Raw genomic sequence first — 22,294 nt, forward strand, 5'->3', positions numbered from 1 at the left:
ACCGTGTCAGACCCGCAGAGATGCCGCAGCAGTGACAGACAACACGCGCATAAAACAGAAAACATGCGGGGAATCCCTCGCTTTATCTGCGTGCTGACGCAAGCGGGCATCGATAAAAGCACATTTCCAAGCGAACCACCGTACCGTGACTTTCCATTTAACACGCTGCTTTTCCAGGGCTGGGACTGTCCCCAAAACGTTTTCATATCAAGGGCAACCAAATGGATTCTCCTTTATCTCCCGACGACGGGATTTTACCGCAGGGGAACCCCGACTGCTGCATTTTAGCTGCTGCAATATTTAGGATTCACACTGTGTCTCACAGCGAGGGGCTCAGAACTGCTCATTCACTTGTGATAATCGCTTAATCCTTTTCAGTAATGTATCAAGTGGCCAGAGAAGAGGCAAAGCCCTGGTTGTTCTGTTCACTGTCAAATAAAGAGACAATTTTATTATTTCTTTTATCGTTTTTATAGAGAAATAATAAGAATTCAAACACTTTTAACTGATTGTACTCACTGTACATACTTTAACTTCCGGTTTTCACTGCAGGGCTTTTAGACTACTTGTATTTTCCATAATGGAACCTGACTAAGTACATTTACTCAAGTAGTACTGTAGTACAATTTTGAGGTACTTGTACTCCACTACAGTTTGAAGGCACGTTTTGTAATTTTACTCCAACACATTTATTTTTAAGACTTTAGTTACTAGTAACTCTGCATGCTGCATCAAAGCTAAAGCATGAATTTTTTTAAATGAATTGATTTCATTAGCAATCAGATTAAAGGTGCACTGTGTAGTTTTGGGGAAGACATTTTATTCAGAAGAGAAAGATCTTCATTAACTCTTTGTTTTCATGACTGAATAAACAAACTGACCTTAAAGGTCAACACAATTTCATACTGTTTTACTTTGTTTATATGTGGCGGACCCTGCCACCTTTTAAAATTTAATTTTTGGATACTTTATAAAACACTGCTGTTTTTATACTGTAGTATTTGTTCTTTTATTTAAGTAAAGGATCTCAATACTTCTTTCATCATTGCCGGTTATTTAGCTAGACAAGCAACACCTTACATGCATTTGTAAAAGCCCAGTTCAGTTCTGTTAACTTTTCTTACAGTAAATAACCTTTTTTCTTCAGCATTCTTTATCTGATTCTGCAGTTAATAGTGGATCAACCAGCAACTAATTTGGCTTGTCGTTACGAAGGTTTTATTGACTGAAACAGAAAAACACGTATAAATACAGTCAAGCAATCAACCAAGTGTTTCTATCACCATAAAAAAAAAGGTCTCAGTTCTATGTACAAGGAGAAAATCATCCAACTTACAAAAATAAAACAATATTTTGACAAATGTCCAAACTGTGTCTTTAGTCACTGAGCTCCTCCTCGTCACTGAAGTATGCGCTCTTTTTGATCCTTGGTTTCTTAGAGTCTGAGGATGTTGAAGCGTGAGCACCCTCTTCTTGAGACAAAAGCCTCTGCTTCCTCCGCGTCTCCTCCTCTTCCTCAATACGGGCCGCCTGCAGGGACACAAAAGTTTGCACATATTCAACTTTCCAGTTCCCATAACCTCAGTTTTACCTCATATTACCTCCTTGCTCCCATCTTTTTTTGAGGCAGTGTGTATGTTGCGTTTGAGTAAGGACGTTGCAGGTGATGTTTAGGACGCTGACTATTTAGTTTTCTGTACCTGCACACTTACCTGAAAAGCAATAGCTTGGCTCAGACTATCTAAGGCTGGGTCCTCTCCCTCGTCTTCACTTTCTTCTTCTTCTTCACTATAAGGGAAAAGACGCATAAATTACAAAAACGGCACAGTGTACTATACAATATCTCACAACAGCTATTCAGCTACAAAATACTTACACATGCTCAGGTTGTTGATCCTTCTTCTTCTTTTTCTTTTCCTTCTTCTTCGGAGGTTCTCTCTCACCCAGCATGTTTTTGGGGCATGCGTAGCTCAGATGACCTGTGTCCTGTAATGTAAAAAAAAAAAAAAAGATTATGCTCACAATTTAAAATAAAATTTGACAATATCACAGGACAAAAAAAATGTTGAATATGCACTGACCCCACATTCGTAGCATTTAGTTTTGTCTACGTAGTTCCGTCTCCTTATAAACTCAGTCGCTCGCCCGTTGTCGACGGCAATGCTCGCCTTCAGTGTCCTGCCAAACAACTGGGATACAAACACAATCTTAAAGTCCGACAAGTGAACATCCGTTCTAAGAAACATTGACAAGCAGACTGCAGCTTATGTGAAGACTAATGAACTGAATGCGACACAGACTCACCTGCTTGTTGTTCACAGCTCTGACACAGTTATGAGCCGAATCTCTGTCCAGGAAGAGAACAAACGCCACTCCTTTACTCTGGCGGGTGTCTTTATCTTTAACGATTGTAACCCTGGAATAAGACAATTATTATTACATATTTAAAACCCATGTTAAAACTAAAAACTACTACATTACTACAGAGCCTTTCACTGGTTGTTGTGGGTTATGTGTTCCTCATGTGGTTACACATTGCTGTATAACATATATTTAAAAAGTTGATGACAGAACCTCACTTACTTTACAACTTTTCCATATTTGGTGAATAGCTGAAATGGGAAAAAAGCGTTTGGTTTCATTAAGGAAGTTGCTTACATTTGGAGACCAGAGTGGAACTATTTTGCCATGACACTGATAAACACTTCCATAAGTGACTAAAAGGGCTAACTTACCTTGTGTAGGTCATTGTTGGTAAGAGAGAATGGCAGGTTCGACACATAAACAGTGCTTTTGCTCGGTGCCAAACCTCCGCTCATACTGAACGCATCCGACAAACTATAAAAAACAAACTCAGATAGCCAAATGATCATAAGCTATGTCTAATGCATAGCTAGCTGCTTTGCTAGCTTGGTAAGTCCACTCGGCTAAGTAGTTAATGTAGCGGTAGCTTTATACACTTTAACGTTACTTTAAGCACCAGATGACTTACCAACACAGCCTCCAACGTTTGAATAATATCTAAATTTGTCTAGAAATTGCAGAAATGTGTGTATTTGCAAGCAGCTAGCAAACAGCAACAAACGCCATAGCCGTGCGTCGCAGCTTGATGACGTAGCGCACTCCTCGTCCAATAATACAACCTTTGTACATGTAGCTAACGGAAAGGCTAGGCTATCTAAACGATAGACGAAGGTGAGCCTGTTTTGCTAACTTGTGTGGAATAAATTGCCTTTACCGCGGGTTATTTGGCACACCTTCATGTATAAGGTGCCATATTTCGCCGTAGATATTTATTTATCATTTTTGTGTGTCAGTATCGATGAGTTAACTGGCCCTTAGATGAAATAAAACGTGCGGGTGTTTGCAGCATATATGGGGGCTAGCTAATTAGCAACGCTAGCTGTCCGTTCTACATGGACCTGCAGCAGTTAGTAAATTAACCGATAGAGAAAATGTTGATTTGGTTTTTGTAACCTACCGGGTAGGTGGTTGTCGGACGGGTGCTGTCAAGCTTGTGCTATGTTGAAATGGGCACCCGATTGTGTGTCAGTCTATTCTGCAGGGCAACATCAGCCGGCTCATGTTGTTAGATTACATCACAAAGTGCTCTATCTTATCTTATTTCACACTGTGTCGCACTTCTGGCAAAATAGAGTTGTTGTTTTTTAATTTTCCATATAGCTTACAAAAGATCTGTCTTGTTTGTTGTCTTTCATGGGCTTGATTAAGATCAAAACAGTCGCTTGAAAATATAATCCAAGTGTCTTAACTCTGTATCTGTCTTAATATCTTTTTACAGATTGCGGTGAAGTTCTTGTTTTCACAACATCACACTGATTTACAGAAGTTCCTGTGTCCAAAAGTAAGTTATTACCTAACACTTTTCTGTGCATTACATTCATTCATCAACACGTTGTTTTACACCAAACAAGAGAACTGCTCCTACTGCTTAAACTGATCTGAAAATAAAGATTAAGATCACGACATTTCTCAAGTAGGGCATGCAAAAATTGGGACAGTATTCAAAGCATTTTGTATATCGTTAACAGTGTTTTTGCAAGAGCAGTCTTGGTGTTGCAGCCAGGTGTTTTTCTAAGGAAAAAAACCCAAAATGCTTTCACATAAATAGACAAACACAAACCTTTCCAGTCTCACAGTTGTCATCAAAATAGATGTAGACTACAGTTGACACTACTAAGAAATACAGAAACTAGTTTTCAGTATTTATTTTGTGGAACCACCCTTGTGCAAACACATGTATCTTTTGCTCTTTGCCTTTCGCAGTGACGTACAGGAGAGACAGGAGTATACGAGAGATGTATGATGAACGCTTTATAACAGAGAGACCGGTGAGTGTATGTGAAGTGATTTCACAGTTTAATTTCTTCATGTCATGTCACTTTAGACCTTGTTTTATCACAGTCATAGGTATGCAGACATAAACATAAGCAGGAAAACTTAGTAGTCTTCTATATCTAAACGATATCGCTCCCACCCAGAGATTTATTTCCACATCAGGTCCAGAAGTCTTTAGCTAACATGTTTCCTAAGTCATGAGTCACTTGAGCAGACAGATATCAAGCAGAAGTTGTTGAAATAAAATCTGCAACTGTTTTTTAAAAAACAAACAAAAAACGTGTAACTGAAATGTACAATCATACAATGTGCACATGTATAGGGTCCGTACCCACGGGGAGCTGGAGCACCGGAGAGGAGAGGCCCCTTTGGCAGGCCAGAGGACGACTACGGCCGCGGCGGGTACGAATACGAAGGAGGTCCGCGCTTTTTTCCGAATGGAGGAGGCCCACGAAATTATCATGAAGACCAGAGGGGCTACCATAGCGACAGTCTCCATTTCCCCGCTGAACGCAGAGCTGGTCCACCTTCAAGGAGGGTGAGTGCATAGATGTAATAGAAAATGAATTGCCCAATATTTTGATAATCGAGTAATTGTTTCAGTCATTTTTCAAGCAAAAAGTTCAAACATCTGCTGGTTCCAGATTCTTCAATGAAAGAATTTGTCATTTATGATGGGTAATGACAAGTGTTTGGGTTTTGGACTGTTGATTCAACAAAAGTGGCAAAAATTGCGATGAGACTTTTTCACCACTTTTTAATAATTGAATTGAGGAAGCGATTAATTGATAAATCGTGAAAATAATCGGCAGATTTATTGATAATGAAAATAATCATTAGTTGCAGCCCTAATGAACACGTTGGATAAAAGTTTATGGAGTAAAACATTCTGAAGCAGAAATCAAAACAAAAATATATTGTGAACTTGCAAAGACTCTGGAGAAAAAGTCAAACAAACAATAAATAGATTCAAGTTAATGTTGAACAAACAGTATTCATTAAAAAATATAGAAGCACATAGAGTTGCAAATAAGATGTTCAATTCAATCAGATGTGAATGTTGGGCAAAAAGTTTTGAAAGTCAGAAATATGAGCAGCAAAGTAATTGTTAAATCATTTTGTTAAGTATTTTTGTCATTATTTTTATTGTTTTATTATTATTAATAGGTTTCTAAGTATTATTTTAAAATTATTTTCATTATATTTTAGACCAACTGACTGCATATATCAATTTACACAGACATTTTGATTTATAAACTTTAAAGGAAAGTGAATACGATGAGTAAGATCTGAATAAGAATATTGTTGGTTTAATGTGCACACTAATAACTGGCCAGCTGGGGGCGCTATAGTTGAACTTTCAGGGTGAAATATTTTCAAGCCACACAATGTGTACTACATTTTAGCTGTTTATTATGGTGTGCACATCAGTTGCTACTTGGATTTTGTTTTGTTTGATTTTGAAAACTTTTTATTATTTTAGGTCATGATCACACTGTATGAAGAAGAATGTGTCACTTTCTGTTTTCCATAGGAGGACTATCCTTACAGAGGACCCAGGGAAGACCCACACACAGGACGGCCTTTGGAGTTTGGGTAAACTTCTTTCTGTTTGTTTTAAAGGGGGTACATTTTCCTCCACCAAATAATGAATCTTTACTACCAAGTCGTACTTCATACCTAACATCACTTATTAAAATTGGATCTTATCATTCTGGACAGCAGGGGACAGTCTTTTTCCATGTGCTTGTGCTGTGAACAAGTCCTCTGTGTGGGTTTCTGCAGGGGCAGGCCTCCGTTTTCAGTATGTCTTTGAAATGTTTGTTTAAATAGCAGCAATCATGAATCATGGTCTGCTCTGACCCATATTGGCCATATTTCTCCCTGCGCTCACCTGGCTCCACACTGTAATAGGTTAGATGACTCCTCAGTCTTAGCTGAACAGTGTCTGTATTTAGGCCACAGATTGGGTTGCAAAAATTGAGGCTCCAGATTTTAGTTGACAGGTTTATGATATTCATTCAGAGTCCTTGGCTGTGGTCCCACTCAGTCATTTCAGTAAACATACTGTACGTTATAGTTAATGGGGAAAATTAAAGCAAACTGACAACAGATAGCAAACGCATTTACTCACTTGTAACGTTTATCATCTCAAAAATCTTAGCTTAAAACTATATAAAATAAACATTCAATTATATAAAAAGGTCAAAAATATTGATTAAGATGAATTCAGATGTTGCCTATTCATGTTTTCAAGTAATTTAGTCGCTATGATTTTGAAGAAGAGCGTCATTTTGCATATTTGTAACACCTCAAAGTTAAAATCCCTTGTTTTCTAAAGAATTAAGTTAATTAAAACACTAAAACTGGTGCATTTGACGATGCAAAATGCTGATGATCAGGCTTTCAAGTCGCATCTGTGCTGTTTGATGGTGCCAAAATGATTCATCTGTTTTTGCTGTCGATGGAGGTTTCCTTAGCTGGATAAAACAACAAAGGTAAAATAAGATGACACAAATCAGCACGACACCAGATGCTCTGCCATCTTTGTTGTACTTCAATGTCATGTGAAGAGTTCCATGATTTCTGCTTAAATCTCTTGAATCTTATAAACTGCACTGTTGTTTTCAGTTGCAAAATCAGGAAAGAAAGTGAGACAAATTATACTCATTGGATGAACTACGAAATTCTTTTAATGCTACCCGGCCCTAAATATAAATTGACCAAATGAAACTTCCTCCCATGTCATGCAGTGTGTTTCTGTACAGTAGTTATCTGTAACTGATCACATATTTATGTGTTTTTTATCCCCTCAGCGCCCGTGCACCACCTCCTCATAGCGTGCGAAACCAGGGCATCTACCCAGCACCCAGATCACTCCCAGAGAGCGGGGAGGACACACTAGTACAAGCCATCCTTAACCTGGACAGAGGGTACGCCTGAATACATAATTAATCACATAATTAATCATGTGCTTTCATTCAACTTTTCATTCAACCTTCATTTCAACTACAGCCACCAGTGCGTATGAAGTGTATTTGGTCAGAATGACAACCTACATATATTTTTGGCTCATAGCAGTGTTTCCATCAGTGTTTTTTTATGCACGTTCAAGTGTAGTATTAGATTTGATTAGTTTGTTTCCAGATTGAAACCATGTTCATGTCAACATTTAGATGTCTGTTTTTTGTCTGTCTAGCACATCTACAATTTGCTGTTTTAATGTGTAACTCTCCCTGTTTAATCTTTTGCTTATTGTCTGTCATCTCTCTCTCACACTCTTTATCGAAATTGTAATTCTGGCTGAGCATCACTGTAGCTGTAGCATACTTCAAGTTTTTACACAGAGTATTCACAGTTATGTGTTGCTAGATGGCAGCGTTGAGCCACGTTTGCACAAAACCAGGAATGGCTGAAGTACTTGTGTTTTAAATTTTCTGAAGCAGCTGTGGCAGATATTATAACTCGAGACCTTTTTGTCAGATGAGGAAAAGGAGCTAATGTGTCATTCACACAAACCTTTGGATGTTCGGACCATTAAAGTACCGACAGCCCACACACTCTCCTCTGATTTTCCAGGGAGGACAGAGACCACTACAGGAGAAAGGCAGCCCCGTTCCCTCCTCTCAGAGAACGCTCCCCTGTGCGCCGCGAGGTGGCCCGCTCCCCCCACAGTCGCTCCGGCTCCAGCGTCAGCAGCAGGGGCTACTCACCAGACAGAGCCAAGAGCCTGCCGTTTCCCTCACAGCAAGGCAAGAGTATGTAGAACTTAGAGTTAGCACTCCCCTGATGCAGTAAGGAGCTCCTGTGAAACCCTTTTGTGAGCATCATTGCTCACACAGAATTTTTATACTAGGAATATAAGATTTGTAGTCGGAGTCGATCTTAAAATGTACAAATGGATAAAACTGCAGTATAAGCTGATAGAACCTGCTCATATACAACCAGCAACACTTCCAAAATGAAGCAGACCATTTATAGTCACTGCCTACAGTTAAAGTGTTAGTCATGACTCATTTAGTGCCAAGAACTCATAAAAAAGGACGTGCACTCACTGAGTAAAACATCATTTGAAAATCAGCCCTGCATACAAAAATAAACAAAACGATTGGGAAAAGATCAGTTAGGCCTTTGTCCAGGACAAATCCTCTTCATGTTCCTCTTTTATCTCACTGTCTCTTCCATGACTGATAATCTGGCTGACTGGCTTTTCAGGTGCAGACGGTCCAGAAGGTCACGCAGGTGTCGCTGAGCACGCCTGGGCGCCGCTCTTTTCCCAACAGAGTGGACATGATACTTTGGGTCTGTACATTGAGCCATGCGAACGAGCTCGGACTTGGGTGACAGTGGGCTGATACGTTGTTCTTCGCACGTCTCCTTGCATCCTTGTCATGTCAGAAAATGTGAGAGGGAAATATTGTTGCGTCCTCAGAGATGTCTGGAGAAGGATGCAAGGACAGGACAGAATGATTTCAAGTTTAAACCTATAGGATATAATGAAGCGTATGCAGTGTAATCTATAGAATACAATTAAAAAAACAGACCCTAATGAATTTCAACCACAATGAACTTCTGTCACCCATGTCTGAAGTAAGATAGATCATACATTTTGTTTCTTAGCCGGTAGCTAGTGGTTCCTTTTACTTTCCTTTACCTTTTTATAGAAACCATCTCTACTAACTGTTGTGGAGGTACATTAGCACTTTACATTGTTCCGACACACACATCTTTGAATTAATTAAATTTAGGGGGCAGGTGTGGAGCAATATATGAAGATTTACTGTAAATTAATCTCCTCACCAAGTAAGATTGGTCCTCTTATGTTGTCCCATGTTATTATCAATTCAGACCAGACATGACTCGCACTAAACAAAAACTACTTTGCAGTTCAGTTTGTCTGCTCAGGGAATAATAACTGTTACAATGTGTAGGAACAGCCTTTATCAAAGCTTATAGGCAAGCGTGGACATGTAGCAAAATTGCTAACTAGCTATTTTAAAGGTGCACAATGCTGCTTTTTCAGTAACTGTTTGAAATACATGCCCTTTTTGCTCTAATGTAAAAGTGGCTTAAAGTAGATTTAAAACTCATGTTGCAGACTCATGATTAAGACCTCTGTCTCTGTTTATAGGACCAAAAAAAGTTGCATACTGCACCTTTAATGCCTGTCAGATGAAATTAAATGTTTTTATTGACCTTGCTGACAGTGGACCCAACACCAGTTTCCCAGTTATTTAACAATAAATCTTGAATTAAGCGGACTATTAAAAAGTGCTAAAGTATCTCCTTGTTTACTGCATGTTGTTTGTAAGTTTGTAGACCTCCCAAACTCCCCGTTTCCTCAAGTAATCCAGTGTTATTTAGGTCTGCTCCATCAGTGCTGGTTACGTTTCCTTTTAAAACTCCATCTTGATTGTGCTCCTTACTCACAAAATGAGCTTAACAGACCTCCAAAATGGGGCTAATCATGCTGATATGGCCAAAAATGTTTGGTAATTTGAAATGCATGATTGTAACCTGATTGAAGCAGAGCTCAACATTATTACTCATATTTTTAGTGAAGCATCAGGGGAGTGAGTGTGCTCGCTAGATTACTGTAAGATAAGAAGGCCAAGTTATGATGTGCTCAGCCAGTGACCTTACGGTTTGGTCTTCCTACAGGTTATGAAGAGACTTTTTCGCAGATCAAGATGACTGGTAAGTACAGATCAGTTGAGTTGTTGTAGACAGGAGGGAACCGTTGCATCAAAAACAGTTTGGCAGTGTTTAATCAGACAATTTAAGCACTGCTCCTACATGACACAGTACATGTTATTACCATCTTTCAATTGATTTTCAATCCAAATTACTGAAAGCGAGACGAGATGACATGCAGAGGATTTGTTTCGGAAACATACAAAGGTTACAATCGTTAAACTTAACCTATTCCCAGTCTGGGTAACCCGAGAGAGACAGAGAGCGTTTCTAATGTGTCCCGCAGCCAGTCGTCCTCCCCGCTCCATCTGCCACTTTGTCAGGCCTCATAAAGATGCCACCAGGTCGTGTGTGGAAGGACGAGGAAAGGGTATAGGATGTCTGATGGATATTCCTGAAGCTTCCACATCGGGGTGTTTTTGTTTCATAGCGAGGTTCTTGGAGTTCATGTTTGGTGGTAGACGTGTCTGCAGAGTCTCGGATGCTTGAGGGAAGTTGGTAGAAGAGCAAATAGAAAGTGAGAGAGGAGATGGTGTCTGTCTGGTTGTACAAGAGAGAAATGTACTTTACAGTGAATCCACCCGCTGTAGGACCGTAAAACATCTGTTTCTTGATTGTTCCAGCTGTTCTAGCCTCGGCACCGTCAACACCTTTACAGAACGCTGATTACCATAAACAGACTCACTCACTTTCCAGACATACTAATTGTCCTTTTTCCATTGGATTTCTGCTTCCCGCTGCTTTCCTCCTTTCTTTTGTTTATCATTGACTTATTCCAAATCCTGTTATTTTGCTCCTCACTCAAATCACATGATGACAAACTCTTTTTTGTCTGTTTCTTAATCCTTCAGACAAAATTCCTGGCCTGTCGAGAGAAGGCTCCCCACACAGCGCAACTTCAAATAAGGTGAGCATAAGTTGAGTTAAAGGTGAAATACTATGTAGTTTTGGAGAAGAAATTCAAACTCAGAATTTAAAAATTTGCAACACTAATGAGGAAATAATACAAACTCAATAATAGAAATATTAATCTTTTTGATAACTGAATAAACAAGCTGTTCTCAGAGGAAAATAAGGTCCCCAGAGCACTGTTTGAAGCTAGAAAGGTGGCAGGGTCCGCCATATATAAAACAAAATTAATCGGAATGAAATTGTGTTGTCCTTTTTAAGGTCAGTTTGTTTATTTAGCTTGTTTAGGTGTGAAAAATTATATATATTATACATAATAATGAAAATCCTAAAAATATTGATGTTCTTTGTGCTTAAATTTTACTTTACGTTTACTTGACTGAACAGGAACATAACACAAGCCCTCGCTTTGTTTCATCAATATAAGCTTTTGTCTTGACATTATAAATCAAGCAGTTCAGTCCACGATGTACTGTGGGCCGTTCTGTTCATTATATATGGTGGACTTTGTCACTGTACAGCCGGACACATCTGGAACTTCTTAAATTCCATCCTTTTTAATAAGTGTTTAGTCCCATTGAAGTATGTTAATGGGTTTTAAAGTGGCCCTCACGCAGAGCATAAAAGCCATCGGGCCTGCGCTTTGTTTACCTGTGCTGTAAGCAGACTTCAATCACAAGAACTCGTAACGCTGAAGGGAAAAGGGCTCAGGTGTCGCCGAGAATACGAGCTGTCCTCCCTCAAGGCGCTCGTGTTCTTAAAAAATACTTTGACTGTTTTGAGTAGGTATTGGATGTAGATCTCCACCACCTGTTTTGAAAATAATAGCTTGTTTTGCTGATATCATCCATTTCCAACTGTGCAGAGAAGTGTAAATACAATCAGATGTGATTAGGCGCAATGCGTCTGGCTGCGGCCACCCAGAAGTGAAGAGGCTAACTCAGTAGCCCGAGTCATAGCTTTATCATAGGATCTTAGCCGCAAAGCCCGGAGAAGTCCCCGTGGAGCTCATTGGGATGTGTTTGGAGCGTTTACAATGAACAATCGCTTCCTTTAACTGTTGGAGAGTATGACCGACTGCGCTTGGTTCCTGTGACAGCCTGGCAGATGTAGAAGGTCTTGTGCTTGTGAGTAAATACTGTAAATTGACAAAATGACAGTAAATGCTTTACATTTTGGTTTAATAACACTGAACAACAGACTTTGGCTGGTGTGAGGCGTTCTTGTTTTCTTGGTTGTTCAGACACTTCAGTGTTTAGTGCCAGTGGATATATTGCAGCTTTCAGAAAAATCTCAGTTACCCAAAAATAATCACACCTAGGAAGTTAGAAACACATAATTACAATACTGTAACTCTGATGTGACAGAGCCTTAGGGAACAGACTATCACGTGTCATTCAGCAAGACTAAGACATTACATCCGAACTCTGCCGCCTAACTACATTATTTGATTTTAAAAAATGTGTTAAAACCAGAATCTGACTTTTCAGTATGTTATATATCGGTGGTAACTACACTCTAGTTTGGTAATCTAGAGGCTACCATTGCGTTCTGTAACCAAGAGACAGCCAACCAACAGTTAAAGCAAGAGAGCTAAGGTAGCTGCTGAGGTCGCCACGGCTAGTCCTAGCTAAAGCTATAAACAAATTTGCTCATTAATTTTTTTCATCTGTTACTGAAAAATACATTTTTATGAACTGACAACTTGATAATTCAGTTTCTTATTTCACGCAACTTAAAGAGAAACTAGTTACAGTAGCTAGCAGCTAGCTAGCCTAGCAGAGTAGCAGTAACTTCTGTCACAGCTTTTAACTCCAGCAAAATGAATGCAAGTTGGTAATGTTAACCCACCTTTAAATCACATTTGATTGATTTTTTGTTAAAATAACCACCATCCTAAAACAATGTAGAATTAAGGGACACGGTTTACTAGCTGGCCTGAAAACTTTAAACCCTTGTTTCTCAACTACAGTGCTTGTGTAGTTCTTGCTGTTGTCCTGTGACAGAGACTCTTTCATTATAAGGCAAACAGCCTAACATTCTCATGAAGTCACTTTGATCAAAAACCCCATAAAACTGCACCTTTTAATGCGTTTCTGTCCAAGCAGTCTTATTATTTATCCCATTAGCAGCCCCTTAGATCTTTTCTGAACATGCTGGAGGTAATTTTTATGTTGCCATGTTTTTGTTGTTTTTTTTTTACATTTTCACTGGTTGGTCCTTTTGTCTGGCACGGTGGGCACTTGGATATCTTTGTAAACCCATGCATTGCTTCGTATGTCCAAAATTACAAGACACAAAAGTAGTCCTTTCCTCTCCTCCTTACGTGCGTCTTTGTAAGAACCACCCACCAACACCCAATCAACTGCTGTGATGAAAGTTGTACAAAGTGCCCCACCCCTCCACACACACACATTGACACACACACAGACTCTTGCATTTTCTGTTTGATCTAGCCTGTGGTGCATTGTTGTTTTCTGTTCTGGGGGCACAAACCCATAACCTTGGCCAAGATGAAAGGCCCCTTCGCTGTGCCCCCAGTAAAGCTTGCACTTATGGCCCCAGCCGCTGCCTGCTGTGGGGATTCAACAAACACACACGCAGGCTTTCTGGAGCCATCCCAGACACAAGAGACCAAAGAGGGGACCTAAAGAGCACCTCCGGCTCTGGCTGCGGGCCACCGTGGCCGAGAGGGTGGGAGAGCATGTCCTGTAACTGAAAAGGTCACCCAAAGGTTTTATCCCAACACAAGGCATCCAATTCCTGTCAGTCACAGGACGATAACATTTTGCTAACTAAGATAATTGCTCAGATCTTGGTTGTGGGAACAGGTCAAAGGAACACATGTGGTCAAAGGATCACACAGCTCATAAACCTGTTGCTAATTTGGAAGGTGGATGGAGGGATATCAGTCATTCTTCTCCTAGTAAACTCCTGTAGCACCACCATTAGGTTTACATCCATGGTCTGAAATATGTTAACAACTATTGGATAATTGACATTTGGTACAGACGTTCATGTTTACCACAAGATTAACTATAAAAACTGGCCTGGCCCTGGTTGGATATAATCAGTTTGTGATCGGTCGGTGGTTCGATTCCTGGTCCCTGCAGCCTTCATGTCAAAGTGTCCCTGGGCAAGACACTGAACCCAACTTGCAAATTGCTCACCACCTGATGAGCAGGTGGCGCCTTGCATGGTAGCCTCTGCCACCAGTGCATGACTGTGTGTGTGAATGGGTGAATGCTGACTTGTTGTCGGCGTGTTGTAAAGTGCTCTGTGTGGTCACTAAGACTAGAAAAGTGCAATATAAATGCAGTGTTTTCTCTGTGTTTTTTAGGGCCAGACCATTTTTTGAGCCCAAAAAGTGGTCTGGCCATCTCCCTATAAATGGTCCCTCAAACTTTTATCCTTCCCCAGATGTCTTTGGCAGGTTATCAGTGAAAATAAGAGAGCTACACCACCAAACCACTTGTTAAAAACGCAGTAATTAGGAATCTACAGCACTCCTCACTTTAAAGGTCAGTTAATTGTTCACCAGACTAAGTGAGCTGTTTTCTCAGCACAAAATTAAGAGGAAAAAAAAAATCTCTATTACCCTTTTGTTAAATTCATTTTCAGCTTGACATTAAAAAGAGACTGCCCGACCTGCCAATGGATGACATTTGATTTTAATCCAGTTTGCACAAAACATATCTGCCAAGGCTCTGTATTGATGGTGTAACCTCCCCTCTAGGTTGAGCCGTGCCCAGCAAGTTGAAGTGAAACACTAAGACAGGGTTATTTTTCTCACTGAGTCTAAGAAGGCTGAAGACTGACAAATGCGATCTCACATACATGTACAAGCGTACCGTTTCTCCCAAGCATAGCTCCAGGGGAGAAATTGGAAGAAGGAATAATTGGATGATGCTTTATGAGCTGTGCTTTTTATTTTAGACCACACTCGGCGCTGTGATGTACCATCTCCTGGAATTACTTCCCTCAGTCATCTAGAGATTTAATATGACTTAGTCCCTGGCCTGTTTCCCTTAATGTATGAGTGGACTTTAGTCATGGCTGGGCAGTTCTGCTCCCTGGCCTTCAAACTCTAATAGTATCAGGAAATGAGCAAAAGAAATTGAGCGGTGATCCAAGTTGGCCTCATTTCTCCCCTTTGCTCTTTCTTTTGGCGTTCACAGTAATACTTATGGGTACGGGAGTTTCCAGTCTACCCATTAGAAGGCTCATCATGGCTCGTCTGGCCAGAATTCCTGTTCTCGAGATATAAAAACAGCTGAAATGTCAGTTTGCAAAATTTGCATAGAGACATGGTTTTGTTGCCGAAGCCAGGTTTTATTCACAGTTTGCTAAGTAATGAGATCAGTGTTACATCTCATGTTTTAGTGCCGTAATTCCAATGAATCCCTGATTCTTTGACTAGAAATGTACTCAATGTACACTCTGGCTGTTCAACTGCAGAAGCTAAAGGAAAGAGGAGGTTGATGAGGCGTATGAAAGGATGATGCTTATATACACAGGAAAGTTAAACAGTCAGTAGGTCAGGTCAGAGCATTGCGCTGACTGTCTGTGGGCTATAAGTTGCTGACCTACGTCTTTTCACATCTTTTCCTGTTCTCTGCATCGTGTAATTGCGAGCATTGTGTCATTCCTGTCATTTTGACCGCAGTAGTAGATCACGTCTCTGGTCATTTGCCATGCATCCATCTTGATTTTAAAAACTTTTCGTTTGTCTCACGCTTTGACTTTGATATTTTTTTTCCTTCGAGCGCCGACTCACCCCATTCTTTCCCCTACTTTTAGGAGGAGAACCATCCTCCAGAGGGAGAACGAGAGGAGCCGCTGGTGGCCCCAGTTGTGGAGGAGAGCCAAAAGTTGTCTGCAGACAACTTTCAAGAGCGACGAGCCCATGCCATCGCCGCCAAAGCTCATGACATAGAGAAGGTACTTATCCACCCTCGTCCCGAATCTAACATCCTTAAATTCATATTTAGCTGCTCAAGGCGTTTTAACAGGTCAGTGTAAAAATAACACCTAAGCTCTGTGTGGTTTTATAATCTCTCAACTTTAGGCTTTCGGATATGTCACTATTTTGTATCGATAGGGTATCAAGAATCCTTTACTGTATTTACGTAGCATTTATAAAGGTACATTTATCTGTAAATGAACATTTTTGTGTCAGTCACTGTCAATTGCCTCCTCTGGAAAGTCGCTGCATTTACAGTCCTCTCATTACAAGTTGGTAATTTGTAAAACTTTTCTATAAATGTCAGCTTGGTGCATGCGTGACACACGCTGCAACCCTGGCAAACAACCTCGTACATATGGTGTCCTCGACTCCTCTGACTCACACATGTGGATTATTTTACTGGATAGGCATTACTGGAACAGCCACCTATTATGTTTCCCTAACAAGGCAGGAAATTAACTTTCCTGTCCACCAGGCACAGTGGTGAGTACATCCTAAAATTCACCAGATTGCCAGCCAGGTATCGTTTTCAGAACAGTATTTAAGTGATGGGTAATTATCTGCCAAAGTTGCCAGATTTATCAGCATTTTCTGTTGGCTCTCTCCTAACTGCAGCTCATTAAATCCTGCACCGGCTTAATATCCCACATGGCTCACATCTCTCCTTCAGCGTTTGACTCATCTTTGCATATGCACGTACACATACAGTATAGGCATGCACACATAGAGTTGGAAACACTGGGATTATATACATGCCACGGGAACGCATAAACAAAAGCAGAAACACAAGCGCGGCCCCAGACACGGTATTGGTTTTGCGCGTACAATAAATTGGGAGGCCGACCACTTAACGGAGCTGAAACCACCCGAGGCTCGAGGTTCCAGCTCTGCTCAGTTATCTAATGAAGCCCATTCCTGCACCAGTGAGCACTACCGCTGCTTTACTGGGACCATTAAACCTGAGCCAGCTCTGCCCCGGAGCACACACACTGCTGCGTTCTCACATATAGCAGCGCCATAGAGCCTATAGGTTGTTATAACACTGTTGCTGACGCTGCAGCTTCTGGCCTGTTTTATAGCCTGTCTCTTTCTCCCCCGTCTGTGTCTCCTCGCGTTCATTTGAGCTCTATTGTGTGAGTTTTATTTCATATTTTCCAGTAGAATGTACCAAGATACACCAAGATCCGTGTGAAGAATAACCTTTTGGGTTTTGTTTTTTTTTATAATAGTTGAAAATGAAAAACGAGAGAGAGCGGTGCATTCCAGATATAAGAGTTTTCAGGTTTTCTTTCCAGGATTTAGAAAGGGAAAAGGTAAAACAAAATCTTTCATCCCTGTCTTTGGCTTTCGTTATGCCCAGATCACTTGCATGAAGGTTGTTTGTAGTTTGGCAGTCCTCACTTTGTCCACCATGAAAGGCTGGCTTGATTAGTCACGACTGTAAGTGAAGTCGGCCCTTGTTTCTTTCGCACACAAGCAGGTCAGAAAGAGAAGTTTAGTAATCAAATCAAATCATTTCTGCCCAGTGTTTTTTCCTTATACCGGCGCTCCAGACTAACTTTTCCCCCTTCTGTCTTGGAACCGACCCAAAAGCCAGTTTTAACCATCCCGAATTCAAAATGTTGTCATTTAACTCGGCTGAAGTGCATGTACATGTATTTACAGTAAACATTTTGTGTTGTCACATTCAACTGCAGTTCAGTTTTTTTTTTGTTTTCAGTCAGGAATATGCTCAGACTAAGGTGTGTGCCACAGGAAGGAATATTTAGCTAACTTTGGTTGCATGCCAGCTGTGTAACATGTGCAGTGTATGCATAACATTAGTGTTTCATAAGTTTTCTAATGAAATATTTCACACACCTTGCAGGCTAACCTCCTCACTTATTTTGTTTGGGTAATGCTCTGCATGCATGAAAAAAACAGAAAATGTGCCTCTCTCATGTTAGCGGTGGCATTTCTATCCATCCGCAATTAAATAATTTCATTGCATTGAACCCTAGGGGCGCACATCCATATGTACTAACGCACAACCAGCTATGGAAGAAACAAGGTGTTAGCTGTTAGCTCTGTTAGCCAAACACACTGCAGGACTATGTTGCCCACTGGCTACTAAGAGCTAACAGCTAACTAGCTGTCCTCCAGATGATTCCAACATGGGTTTGTTGTTCACAATGTAGCATTATTAGGGATAAAATAGGTTTGGTTGGCAACTGGAAAATGTATAAGCACTTGTCTGGTGGCTGGTGTTCATTTCCCATCGTGCCCAGAACAGACAGCTAAAACACTCTCCAGTTGGACTCGCTCTTTCAGTCTGAAACAACAAAGTCACTTTCACATGCGCTCTGCGAAGTCGCAGCAGCGCTTCTGTTGCAGTATGGCTGCGTTCAACAACCTGACAAGTGTTGGCCAGATGTTTGGCTTTCTGCTGCCAATCTGGTCTAGCCATCTCTTCTAAACACAGGGACACAAACACACTCCAGTCCAGTAGCTCCCCTCACAAGCTCACCAACTGTCTTTACACTTCTCACAGATCACACGCTGAACTTTCCATCATTGGCCAGACGTCGTGCTGGGCAGCGCTATACCAGCGCCTCAGTGTGTGTGTTTGTGTAGCTAAGTGAAATTGGTCTGCAGAAATTCAACCTGAGCCCCGTTCTCATTGTCAAAGTTGACTTTGGCTGCAGTACAGACTAACTGGTTATAGTGAGTGACAAGGCATGAGAGGCTATAAAGGGTATTATGTTTTACTCCTCACAGGCCAGGCTCTGATACAAAGGGAGTTTTATTTCATTTGTTGAGGAATCTAAATATATTTGGCTACAAGACAGACAGCCAGACAGTTCCAGCCTCAGTGGGTTTTTTTAGGTACAAAGATGGCAGAACTGGACTCGGGCCCCAACTCTTTCACTCGTCTTTTCTGTAGCCAGGCAGGCTCTCACGCTCGCTCCTCCTAATCCTGTTTTAACCGGCTATAGAAACCGAAGTTTAAAGTTTTCAGAAGCAGAGACAGTTCTGGAGCGACCCCACCCCAAAGTCGAGAACTGGTCCTTTTCCTTCCTGATTGGATAACAAGGGAGGGATTTCAGGAAGTGCGTTCCTATACAGGAAGTACATTTTCAGCGCATTGTTATCTAGGAACGACTATTCAGAGAAGTTGTTGTCAGCACACTTGATTGGATACTTCCTCCGAGAGGTTGATAAATAAAATCACAGTCATCTTTTATCAGCTGTTGAATGAGACCCCAGGACATTAAGATTCAAAGGACAATGTATTGATGCTAAATTAAGCACAGCAGAGAAAGTTGCTTCTTGTACAGATTTGATAGTCTGGCTGTTGTGTAACATCTTCCTCTTGATCCTTCGTTGTACGCGTGGAATGTATAGAAACGCCCTGAGGAGGTGGTGTGTTCATTTCACGTCTTTCCTTAAATTGTTTATATCTAAATTTCCCGTGGATTGATTATCCTATTGTTAGATTTAGGTCACCTTAAGAGGTGGAACTGAAAACTCATCACTGCTTTGTTGTATTTCAAGAGGGAAGCAACTAAGAAAACATTTCGGTTACTTATTCTGCATTGTATAATATCCAAAAATAAATTTCTGTCCCTAAATCCCCGTTTGCAGATAAAGCACATGGCTTATGCAACAGCGGAAATGTAAGTGTTTAATGCAGATTTTGGAAAGCAGCCATCTGTTGTCGCAAGCATATTAACTGTGTTTGACAGCAGATCTTTATTTGTGTCCTCTCTCCTCTACTCTGACCATCCTCGCTGTTGAGGGAACATAGTGGAAAGCTATAAATAAGCCAGTGAGTTCGAAAACACCCCGCAGCACAGAGGCCACTGTTGGTATCCAGTGAATGACTGAAACTCACACTCGCCTGGCCTAATTTTACACACAGGCACACGTGTAAACACACACATCCCGACACAGGCCTCGTCATTGTAGGTGCCAATGTTTGCTGCAGCACGGAGGCCTGACTCTCACAGTGATGGGCTGATGTGCGAGTTAATAAGTAGCAGCATCAGTGGGTTGAATCACATTCACTGAATGAGGAATGGAGGGTAAGACGAAAGGACGCACAGAGAGACTATTTCCATGATGCATGTCCTTCTCTAGTAAAAGGGACAGATGGAGAGTAGAGAGCAGCATCCCCAGAATAAGAGAGTTGTGTCCCTGAGGGTTGTCAGTGTGGACTTTTATAGAGAAGTCCAGTTAGAGAAGGTCCTGATGTGTGATGTGTATTTATATTTATTATTGCATTTTTTGCTTTTATTAGACTGGATCTCTGGATAACAAGGGATGAGGTGCAGGATTTGTTGAGTTTTCTTGTTTGTGGGAATCCATCCACAGCATGTCTGAAGCTTTGAAGAAAAACAAAAACTGACATTTAAAAAAATTACGATCAGCTTAGGTGACCGATACTTCCTCCCCCATGAGTTGGTATTTTGCGAATCATCCAGTTTATATGGCAGCACTGGGCTCCCTCCATTGTTTAATGAGACATTTGAGGCTCGGTGTGAAATAGCAGCTCCCCAACAAGATACCAGCACCTCTTCCTCATTGTCCCTCCAACACCTGTTTTGAGCCTCTGAGCCACCATTAAGTGGGGTTTTATTGCCTCTTGGGCTACCCTGTCCTACATAAAGGGCCCTTATTAAACTTGAGAGGAGAAGTGTTTATCTTTTGACACTAGATGATGTGTGTTAACACCAGAATGATCAGCTCAGGCTCAATGATGCTGGAATATTAACACCTAGGCGCCAGGTAGAGCAGGAAGGAAACAACTTTTTATCTCCTCAATTAAGAGTGCCTCTCTCATCAGGTTTGACCTCTGCCTGTTGTCTCTTTGCCAGTGTTGCAAAATCTACTCAAAATTATGAAATACTTGAGTAAAAGTAAAAATATAGTGTTAAAATATCACTTTGGTAGAAGAGAATTGAGAAGAGAGAAGAATTGTGATTTAAAATTAAGCTACTTTGGCTCTGATGCTCGTGTTATCTGCAAAGTAACTTGTAAGTAAAGTAATTACATTACTTTGTTGGAGTAAAATGTAAAATATTTGCCTCCAAAATGCTGTGGAAGTATAAAGTAGCAGGAAATTGAAATACTCAGGTAAAGGACAAGTACCTCAAAATTGTACTGAAGCACAGTACTTGAGTAAATGTACTTACATTCCTCTCTTCAGTCCTCCTGAAAGTGTTTTGAATGAAAAGTGTTGTCTTTTCTTATTTTTTAATTTGTGCACCTCAGGCCTTTATGCTTTTCTGACTCATGTTCTCATCCACTTCCAGATGTACCGTCAGGACTGTGAGACATTTGGCATGGTGGTAAAGATGCTGGTAGCTAAAGACCCCAACCTGGAGAAGCAGCTACAGGTCCCCCTCAGGGAGAACCTCGGGGAGATCCGTGAACGTTGCCTGGAAGACCTGAAACACTTCATCAGCGAGCTGGACGAGGCGGTCCGGCAGCCAGAACCGTCCGTCTGCGACTCGACCACCCCGCCTACGACTCTGACGGGTCATAAACTTTCAAAGACAGGAGTCAACCACAGCTCATCTTATTGACACATAGGCCTGTTCTGCTCTCTGTGAGACTGAGCATTATGGGACTTACTGCTTAACAGGATGGATTTCTGGGATACATTTTGGATTGCTGGACTGAACCGGTGCTACAGCACAGCAACCTGAATAGCAGCTCAACACGGCAAGGATGCAGTGTTGCGTTGTATGTAGGGATGAACAGTGTTAGTTTTGAACAGACCGTTTTTACCTTCAAGATTTCTGTTGATTTTAAAATATTACGTTTTTTTTCCTAAAAAATGTTGGCAAAAAAACACATCTTTTATTTAAAAAGCTACCAGTCTTACACCAATGTGGAAATGGTCAGCATGGGTTTCATTATTTAACCGGTTTTGATGAAAATATGTCGTTGAGAATAGAGTCCTACAGCATGATCAGAGTTGTGCAAAAGAAAACTCAGATGGGGACAATGTTTTGTTTTGTACTATGTTTTGTAGCAGTCAGATGGATGACCCGGTGCTGCTAAATTTACAGTTCTACATTCTTGTATAAATTTGTACTGTCCAGAGATGCCAGTTGGGTTCCTTTTTCATTGTGTTGTCTCATTTTGCTTATCAAACTTTATATCCAATATGCCCCAACGAAAAAACCTGCACAAAGCTTGATTATTTTGATGACATTGAGATGAAGCTTTGCACAATCTGGGATGCATCTGAAGGTTCTAGTAAAGATGATTTCTATTAACTTTGTTTTATTGTGATCTATTAACACAAGTTACATTATTATTATCCCAAGCATGGAATACCTAATCTGTAATTATCTCACTGGCATTGTTAAACTCTAT

At 40.8% G+C, this 22,294-nt stretch overlaps 2 protein-coding genes across 7 annotated transcripts; one reads left to right on the forward strand and one right to left on the reverse strand.

Annotated features, from left to right (window-relative positions):
* Positions 1-1,201: 1,201 nt before the first annotated feature.
* zcrb1 (zinc finger CCHC-type and RNA binding motif 1) lies at positions 1,202-3,114 on the reverse strand. 2 transcript variants are annotated; one of them, XM_073480589.1, is made up of 8 exons: positions 2,993-3,081; positions 2,736-2,838; positions 2,584-2,612; positions 2,305-2,416; positions 2,082-2,189; positions 1,877-1,986; positions 1,713-1,788; positions 1,202-1,530 (listed from the first exon to the last, which is right to left on the reverse strand). In XM_073480589.1, the coding sequence occupies exons 2-8, from the start codon at positions 2,817-2,819 to the stop codon at positions 1,378-1,380; spliced, it is 672 nt and encodes a 223-aa protein (XP_073336690.1). In that variant the 5' UTR covers positions 2,820-2,838; positions 2,993-3,081; the 3' UTR covers positions 1,202-1,377. The 2 variants fall into 2 exon arrangements, with proteins under 2 accessions (XP_073336690.1, XP_073336689.1); XM_073480588.1 differs by having other exon boundaries at positions 2,736-3,114.
* A 48-nt stretch (positions 3,115-3,162) lies between these two features.
* On the forward strand, positions 3,163-22,194 carry pphln1 (periphilin 1). 5 transcript variants are annotated; one of them, XM_073480583.1, is made up of 12 exons: positions 3,163-3,195; positions 3,803-3,865; positions 4,288-4,352; positions 4,682-4,897; positions 5,894-5,955; positions 7,176-7,292; positions 7,939-8,111; positions 8,575-8,661; positions 10,021-10,056; positions 10,905-10,960; positions 15,763-15,903; positions 21,223-22,018. In XM_073480583.1, coding segments are annotated over exons 2-12 (1,227 nt in total). In that variant the 5' UTR covers positions 3,163-3,195; positions 3,803-3,864; the 3' UTR covers positions 21,496-22,018. The 5 variants fall into 5 exon arrangements, with proteins under 5 accessions (XP_073336684.1, XP_073336683.1, XP_073336686.1 ...); XM_073480582.1 differs by having other exon boundaries at positions 7,939-8,117; positions 21,223-21,583; XM_073480585.1 differs by lacking the exon at positions 8,575-8,661 and having other exon boundaries at positions 7,939-8,117; positions 21,223-22,194.
* The last annotated feature ends 100 nt before the right edge of the window (positions 22,195-22,294 follow it).

Source organism: Pagrus major, chromosome 14 (assembly GCF_040436345.1).
Source record: "Pagrus major chromosome 14, Pma_NU_1.0".
Classification (NCBI taxonomy): domain Eukaryota; kingdom Metazoa; phylum Chordata; class Actinopteri; order Spariformes; family Sparidae; genus Pagrus; species Pagrus major.

Bases quoted from the DNA above. Each gene is read 5' to 3' on its own strand.
- zcrb1 (XM_073480588.1), bottom strand. From the start codon at position 2,873: ATGATCATTTGGCTATCTGAGTTTGTTTTTTATAGTTTGTCGGATGCG. The intron at 1,789-1,876 runs GTAAGTATTTTG...TTTCCCTTATAG, and splicing joins GATCAACAACCTGAGCATGT to TGAAGAAGAAGAAGAAAGTG. The intron at 1,531-1,712 runs GTAAGTGTGCAG...GTGTCCCTGCAG, and splicing joins GCCAAGCTATTGCTTTTCAG to GCGGCCCGTATTGAGGAAGA.
- pphln1 (XM_073480582.1), top strand. The intron at 5,956-7,175 runs GTAAACTTCTTT...TTATCCCCTCAG, and splicing joins GGACGGCCTTTGGAGTTTGG to CGCCCGTGCACCACCTCCTC. The intron at 10,057-10,904 runs GTAAGTACAGAT...TTAATCCTTCAG, and splicing joins TTCGCAGATCAAGATGACTG to ACAAAATTCCTGGCCTGTCG.